Below are 8,689 nucleotides of genomic sequence, written 5' to 3' on the forward strand. Positions count from 1 at the left end.
CGACCCATTGCCATCCCTAGATATGGGTGTGGGGTTACGGGAAGCAACCTATGGCTATGAATGTTAGTGACGTAAGCGCATACATACAGTCGTGAATGGAATTTTAACCAGTACTACGAAGGGTAAATTACATGTTTAGTATCTAAATCATGATTTTTATTTTATTTTCATACTTCAGTTTTAATTTTTTTTAAAAATATATTAAACAGTTTGATTTATGTTTTAGTTTGATATACCGTCATTAGAAAACAAGAAATCTTGGCCGATAAAGTTATTTAAATTCATTGAATCTCTCATTAGCGATTCCACTTCTACCCTGTCTTCTTCGATTTCATTTGAGAGAGACGTTAATATTTTCATAAGCATTTACAATCTTCTCAATGGGAAGATGGTGGTGCAAATGTGCATACTGGAGCAAAGATCAAACTCTGATTATCCTTTCAGAAATGCATGCATAATTAGGGGTGTTAACTTTTCAGTTTTAATTGAATCAATCGAACGAATCGAATTAGTTTGATTAATTCAATCAGTTACCTAATTAGTTCGATTGGGGAATGGTTAATATTTTTTCAATATTCAGTTAATGGGTAATTTGATTTGAAATCGGTTAATTAACCGAAATTATTAAATATTATATTATATTTATATATTAAATACATATTTTAAGCTCAAACCCATTAAAAATAATACTCAAAATTTTTAACCACACTACACTAATTAAATTATAAACATCTAATTAAATTTTAATTAAAAAAATACATATACTATATTCAAATTAATCTAATTAAAAAAATATAAAAAAAAAATTGGGTTAATTCGATTAACCGATCCAAATAATCAAACTTTATTCAATTTAATTAATATTTTTATAAAAAAAAATTCGGTTCGATCAACCGTTAAAATAAATCAATTAATTCAATTAATAAAAACTCAATTCAATGGAATAACAACGCAGCAAGGGTCAACAAGAGTGGCATACAGCCGTCTGCAACAGCAACAAGACTTAAAACCAAATATAATTTTTCTGTTTGAATATTAAACAAATATAAATTTTATATTAATTATATTTTTAATAAAATAATTTATAACTAAATTACATTCTAATAAAATTTAAACAAAACTTTTATAAAAGATTAATCAGAAAACGATCCTCATAATTTTTAATATTTTTTAAAAAGAATAATTTATTTAATAACATGATTTAATATGTTATATTAATAATATGTATTATACAACGTTCACTGTAAATTCATATATGCAAGAGATGGAAAGTATGTTTCTTCGAATTTTTAGATTCGGGTAGTTCTGTTGTACGGTAACCTAATATAAGACTAATGAAATGCGCTACAGGAAATGTTAATATTTTTTTAACATTTTCGGTAGAGTGATACCTAAAATATTATTATTTTTCCTATCAAAAATATTAATTTCATTACCTAAAATTAATATTTACGATATAAGCATTTCCGATAGAAAAAATAACATTTTAGTTAACACTCTATAAAAAATGTTAAAAAATATATTAATATTTTCAAGAACGTCTTTTCTTAATCTTATATTAGACGGACTTTCGACATCCCCTAAATTCAGTCAATGTAATAATAAGAAGACACCAAAACTGCACGTGTTGTGGTTGACCACGACAATCCAGACTGTTTGTGACCCAAGTCTCGCATTCTGGGCTTGCAACTGTACTCGCGTCGACCGGTAAACCTTTCTTTATGTTACACACCCAAAAAAGACGCAATGGTTAAAAATAAAAAGGCTTGCAAAATACAGCTTCAATTGGATCCTAGGTTGGTTGCGTATTGGGTTTTCTTGCCCAACAAGGCGGGTGCCAAAAATATTTGGCCCAATAGACCGTTCAAATCTTTATTCTGCAATATACGACAAATACTATAGTAATTAGGCAATTTATCATCTCGACGTGATAAGTTTAATTAAAAATATTTTTTTAACTGTCCCAGGTAAGTGAGTCCCGTGCAGATCAATATTTTAATATATTTATAGGAACTCGTCACTTCCCATAGGAAATTTATTAAAATTATTTTATTATGCATTGTATTAGTTTGTTAATTATTTTTGTAATAAAATTATTTTGTTAATTATTTAAAACATTATTTCTTAAATTAATTATTTTTTTAAATTATATTCGACCAAACTCTCATGTAGACATGACAAGTTTCAATGGTTATATTTTAATGATTCAAAATCTATCCGTTGTCCAATGGCTATTTTTTAATATTTAAGGGGAACTCATCACCTCTACTTAATGAGTTTAGGATAGTTTATATATATATATATATTTTAAATTATTTATTGAGTTTAAAAATATATAAATTTTCTACGAGACTCATCATGTCGATGTGACGAGTTCTTGTAAATATATTAAAATGTTGATCTACATGGGGCCAATTACCTATGACCATTAAAAAAATATTATCAAGCGAACTTATCACTTCGAGATGACAAATTGCCCAATTACTGTAGCATTTGTCATATATTGTAAAATAAAGATTTGAATGGGTTATTGGGTAAAAAATTTTCGGCGCCTACCCTATTGGACCAAAAAAACCTGGGTATTGCCTTCAGCTAGGCCTTCTCTATTGGTGGCGTGTGGAGCATTGTGAAGGGACTCATTCTGTTGATGTTTCAGTGTCGGCAAAAGACCACTTGTTTTTCATTCATATATTTTTTTTAATGCAAAGTTCACGTGGAATGATGGATTCCTTCTTTGGCTTGTTGCATTCGCTTCACTTCTCTGCTCCCTGTCTTCAACAATGAAAAGGACTATAAATAGCACCCAAAGAGTCGCTAAAATCTTGAGTTCATGAATCTGTGATTTGGTTTTGACATAATTAACAAAGATTTTAATTAAAAAAATGAATTTTATTAATTAGATTTAATAATTTATCGTATTCAGAATTTCTTACTATTAACATTTAACTGAATCAAATGGTGTTGAGTCAATATCATGATATAATTTATTTGTTATTATGTTTATATTTTTAAGATAATTTAATTTTAAACACAAATACCTCTCATGTTCTCATGGGAGTCCTCTTTGCAAGTCTAATGTTATTTGATCTCATCATCTTTGTATAGTTTTCTCTATTATTGAACTGCAAAAAGAAATATAAGAATGTGTAATTTAAGGCAATAAAACATAAAAAAATCTATAAAACTTGAAAAAGGATAATATTAAATTGTTTTCATGACATTAATCACGTGGTATGAAGAAAAACAAAACAAATAATAATGGATAGTGACATGTCTTATATCAAAGCTTTCACGAGTACCACGCCATAAGTGATGGGAGTTTCAGTCCCACCTCAAATGTCACTAGCTGATAGGGACCGAACCATATTATTAGTCGTTGGAAGGGTCCATTGGAAAATGAAATGAGAGCGGTGCCCCAAGGATTGATAATTGAGTGCTATTATTACCACTCTAACATGCAAGTCCCCCCTAAATTCTCTGTTATCGCTGCTATATGCCTTTTGTAAAATCTTGTTAAACTATAACAAGCCAAGCACTTGGACATTGGCCGTCGAGCATCTGGATCGATTATCAAATGACTATAATTATCATCTCGACATATCATTATGAGGCAAATTGGGGATTGTAATGAAAACACTGTGTATCATGTATGGACAAGGGATCCTTCAATTACGGGGACAACATGTTCAGATGCGCATTCAGACATAGTAACTGAAGTTTCATTTTCGCTGTCCTTTCTGCTGACTGGGGAACTCACCTAACATTAACAAAAAAGCAAAGACGACTCGGTTTAAAAAAAAAAACATGGAATTGTTCTCATTAGTCATCGCAAACGGACCATCTGGAACAATCTACGCCTTTAATTTTGCCTGTTTCATGGTTATCAAAAGTGGGTGCATTTCAGAATCTGCTTTCACAAAAGCTGCATAGCATTTGACTTGACGAATTTCAGCTTCAAGTGGTATTCTTGAAAAAGGGATGAATGTGCGGTATATGAAGTGGGGACTAACAAGAATCCCCACATGGATGATGGAAAATGATGACAAAGTTCCAATTTTTAACATTTAAAAAGACGAATTTTGTGCACATTACCTGGCTGCTGCCTTAACATCAAACCTCCCACTATCCCAATGGAATGATTTTAAGACATAATAATCGACTTACCCTATACATCGTTATCATCATCGTATACATATCAATACTATATCATTGTACACCAATATCAATATTACAAATATTCGAATCCAATATTATAAGAATCCTTAGAGAACATCAAATCTAAATAATTAAACTGAACATGCCTTGATAACACCTCTACCTAAAACAGGCGGAATTGAACAAGTGCAGGGACCCAGCTAGGTAGGTTACGTTCTGAGGTTTGAAATGTTCGGAAATAGGAGGAGTTTTTGGATAGGAACTTTGGCTACTGAAATGTCCCGATGTAGGGACATGGAAGCAATAACTTTCAGTAAACAAGTACGGTGGAAAAGATGCTTCTGAAACGGTTCCTTGGTTGGTGGAATGTCATTCAGTTAACAAAGCAACGATACTTGCTTCTTCTAGGTGCTCATTCTACATTCCACGAACTCCAGGTCCACTTGAAACCTGTTTGCCTCGTCTCAATTTAGTAATTTCAATGCTCTAATGGAGCAAAAAAGGAAAAAAAAAAACAGTCAAAATCCTAGCTGGATTAGATCCTATAATGTTTATAATTATGGTCTTAAATTACAATTGCAGTCACGGCTACAGTGTCATAATTATGATTCTTGCAGATGCTATGACATAATTCATTTTCTAAAATTTATTATGTTTTCAAACTAGAGATGCAATTGTGATGCTATAATAACCTTAAGATTCTAGTGCATATATAATATAGTATTGTATTTATAACAAAAGAATAAATATCCCGTCGGGAGTGGTTGACTAGTTGTAACTGAAACCTGCAGATATTCTTCGAGAATCAAAACTCAAGATAGAGGACAATTTTGCTGCAGTTTATTCACTGAATATGGAAACCACCGTTTAGTTTCCATTTTCATAAGGAAGAAACGAAAAACAAAGTTTTAACCTTTTTCTATGCATTCTATTCCTAAAGAAGGCAAATTCAATTTCTATAATGAACAACTTCAACTTTGTAAAAGACTGTTGTCCATTCATTTCTTTATGCATGCAAAATATTCAAGACATCAAGGATTTACATAATCCATCATAAAAACGAAGCCCACTACCCACAACAAGGTCGCACTGTGATCAACAGCTCTTCGACCTTCTACTCTACTATAATCGTTTCTTTCTGTCTATAAAAGGGACAGACACCATTAACCAGCAAACTTTTCAAACCCTATCTAAAAGACGAAAAAAATACAACAGTTACAATCAGCACCTTTTTCTTTCTTGAAATGGTTGAGTTTTTTCTCTCACTTCAAACCTTTCCCTGGTGCAGAAATTGCAAGACCTGGCCAACCAAAGCACTCTCCATCAACTAACCCTCCGTTGCCTTCAACATCGCTTGCTGCTTGCCATGTGTTGCTCCCACTGCTTCCACCACCGGGCCCACCAAGATAACCATTACCAGGATAAGCCCAAACCCCATCAAAACCTGAACCGGCCCCGAATCCGTATCCACCAAGCGTCAAGTACCCTTCTCCCTGGGAGTTCAAGAATGATGTGAAGCCTCCGTTGACGGGAAGGTCCACAGTTTCGTTAAAATTCACGTCAGTCAAAGCCATTTCAGGTTTATTTCCAATTCCAGGCATAACGGGGATAGGGTTAACGACCATAGGAGCAGACTCTGCTTCATGGGTCACGCTCGAGGAAGAAGAAACCGAAACAGAAGAAGAACCAGAAGAACATCGAGATCGTTTGGGAGCTTTGCGGGTCCCACCGCCAACAGGCACATTACGGAGAGTTCCACCTTGAGTCCAGTAACGGCGGCATGCCTTGCAGAAGTAGCGAGGCTGAGAGAGATTGTAGTTGTTGTAGTAGCAGAACTTGGTGTTGGTTGAGTCACACCTGGGACATGGAAGTGGCTCGGTCAGTTTAGGTGGTGGGTGCGACGCCATAATTCCTGGAACTGGAACCTGACTCCTGTCGCCGGAATCAGCAGGCATTTCTTTTTCTTGTTTTAAGGAGTATGGATGGAGAGTTGTGAGCAAAGGTTAATTCTTTGACGGGGAAAAGAGAGGATGAAAGAGAGGGAAATGAGAAACCTGAATAAAATAATGGTTTTTTCGCTGCTATATATATAAACCGATCTAGAACGTGAAACAACAAATAATAATAACTTTAAAAAGCTGACCTTTGTACAATTATTTTAATAAATTAAGCTGACAAGTTCAACAGTAACCAAATTGCCAATTGATTAGAAGAGGAGAGAGATTAATTTGAGTATGTGATCAAGCTTAAACAGCCCTTATAGGTGGAGAAAAACAGAAGCCTTTCAAAGTAGAATGTTAAAGAAGCAGAGGTAGAATAAAAAACTAAAAGTGGATTGAGAATATAATTATGTCGGATACCGTGGGAAACAATAATTGGGTTTGCCTGCTGGCCGGGTACTTTGAACTCTGCCCCTCTTAGCCGGATTTATCAGTTGCCAAGATCTCTTCTCCTTTGATTTTGGCAAATATCTTTATTAGTAAATACGTTGGGGAGTTGTCAGTTTTCATCCTCCTGCAGAGTCTTTAATCGTAACTAGTGTTTCTGCATTTCGATTAGTTTATCCAATTTGTTATTGAAACATAATAGGTAAATGGATTAGGGTTAAGGCTGGTTTTAACAAGCATGAGGTTGTCATTGCTTTGGGTACCTGACTTCACCTGGCCCTGATCCAGTGGATATTTTTCTAGGCCAATCTTTTGCTAGATTTCATCTCCAAATGCAAGTATATTCCAGACATCGAATTTAATCTCGGTCACAAAGAATTACAAGTGTGGCCCATAGACATGCATTAGTTTTGGCAAGAGATTGATGATTCATTAATGCTTCATTTTTTATTAAGAAAATTGTGAGCACTCCCTCTTAATTTCTTGGTTTTAGGATTGCGAACAGAGGATGTAGCTTCTGAGAGGTCAAGCCAACTGTATCAACTTTATTTTCTTCACCATCTTTGAGGCTCCACTCAAATTCCTGCACCAACCTACCAATCGCTGCACAAACGATCAACATTGCCTCTGGAGAACCTGCACACGCCCCTTTCCCGATCCAAAGGCCATTGTCTTGTGTAAATCCAAAGGGTCGTATTTTTCATCAATAAACCTCTCTGGGTTCCACTCTTCAGGGTTGTCCCAATGTTTATTGTCCATGTTACAACCATAGATATTAACAGTAATCTGTTCAAAATATAGTGTCATTTTAATGTCATTCCTTTAGAGGGTAAACGAAGACGATGAATTTAGGTAAAAGAGAAACCAACCTCACTCCCTGCAGGTATATAATACCCTCCGATTTGAGTATCTTCATGAACATATCTTAAAGGAACTAGAGGAGCCGGACTGTACTTCCTAACTTCCTAAGGGTCTCATGGAAAACTGCATCCAAATATCGGGTTTGGGAAAAGTTTTCTTCCTTAACCTTGTTAGAACCACAAACCTTTTCTTTCTCATGATAGAGACGATCCTGTTAAAATTGAAACCAGCAATTCAGAATCTGGTTTTATAGGCAAAAACAACAAAAGGAATTTAGTAATTGAAACAACCTGTGGGGTTGGATCTTTAGCAAGCTGAAACATTACCCACTCTGTTGTGACCAGAGTAGCATATGATGTCTCGATGATTGTTTTCCAGAGTAACATTGCTAGTTGCTCCTTTGTAAGTGTCTTTGCTTCGATTAACATGTAATCAAGATAGCAATTCACTTGCTGTTTAAGAATCCAGCCAACTCATCATAAAAATAAATATAAGGGAAAAACATGGGTAAAAGGATAATTTTTGCCCATGTAATAGACTTAATTTATCACTTTTGCCCCATCGTGTTTTCACGTCAATTTAGTCTTAGAACTTGTTCAATTGCATCATTTTATACCCTACTCTAACTTAAAACCCTAAATCATAAAGACTAAACCCTAAATCACAATCTCATATCCTCTAAAACATAAATCATAACTTAGGGTTATAATTTAGGGTTTTAAGTCAATAATGCAATTGAACAACTTTGAGCGTTAAATTGATGCGAAAATACGATATGGGTGAAAGTGACAAATTAAGTTTATTATAGGAGCAAAGGTGACACTTAAGCTAAAAAAAATGATTCGGGCACTCAGTTAAGAAGAAAAAGACTACTTCCCCTGAATCAATTCGTTTCATCTGGTCCTTGATAAGGGCATTCATCAATGCCATCCTCCTGAAATGCTTTTGCTGGATATTGATTTCGAAACTTTTGTTAGGAATCCATTTCAAGTAGGGGAAGAAATCTCGCCAATCTACGTCTATTGCACCCTCCATCATATCAAGGACTAGAACTCTATCCATCATATCAAGGACTAGAACTCTATGCATCTGTTTTCTCGAGAAAGTTGTGCCAAGTTCCTCCACATAAATCGATTGCACGTCTTTTCCCACACCTGCAATTAATAACAAGGTGTTTGTCACACCATGTGAGAAACAAAGTCATCATCTTTGAATTCCTTTTGGTCCCATATCTTCCGCTAGAAGAAAGGATAAACGAAACTCACTTGCTTCATTGCCAATCCGAA

The 8,689-nt window shown here is 34.5% G+C and overlaps 1 protein-coding gene and 1 pseudogene across 1 annotated transcript; both read right to left on the reverse strand.

Moving 5' to 3' along the window:
- Window positions 1-5,390: 5,390 nt before the first annotated feature.
- On the reverse strand, window positions 5,391-6,196 carry LOC120168254 (dof zinc finger protein DOF1.6-like). The gene has a single exon (XM_039177040.1). It carries the CDS (start codon window positions 6,108-6,110, stop codon window positions 5,418-5,420), a length of 693 nt encoding a protein of 230 aa, XP_039032971.1. The 5' UTR covers window positions 6,111-6,196; the 3' UTR covers window positions 5,391-5,417.
- A 752-nt stretch (window positions 6,197-6,948) lies between these two features.
- On the reverse strand, window positions 6,949-8,465 carry LOC120168274 (annotated as a pseudogene).
- Window positions 8,466-8,689: the final 224 nt, after the last annotated feature.

The sequence above is a fragment of the Hibiscus syriacus genome, unplaced genomic scaffold (assembly GCF_006381635.1).
Source record: "Hibiscus syriacus cultivar Baekdansim isolate YM2019G1 unplaced genomic scaffold, ASM638163v2 tig00111718_pilon, whole genome shotgun sequence".
Classification (NCBI taxonomy): domain Eukaryota; kingdom Viridiplantae; phylum Streptophyta; class Magnoliopsida; order Malvales; family Malvaceae; genus Hibiscus; species Hibiscus syriacus.

Coding starts and splice junctions, on each gene's coding strand:
- LOC120168254 (XM_039177040.1), bottom strand. CDS start 6,110: ATGCCTGCTGATTCCGGCGACAGGAGTCAGGTTCCAGTTCCAGGAATT.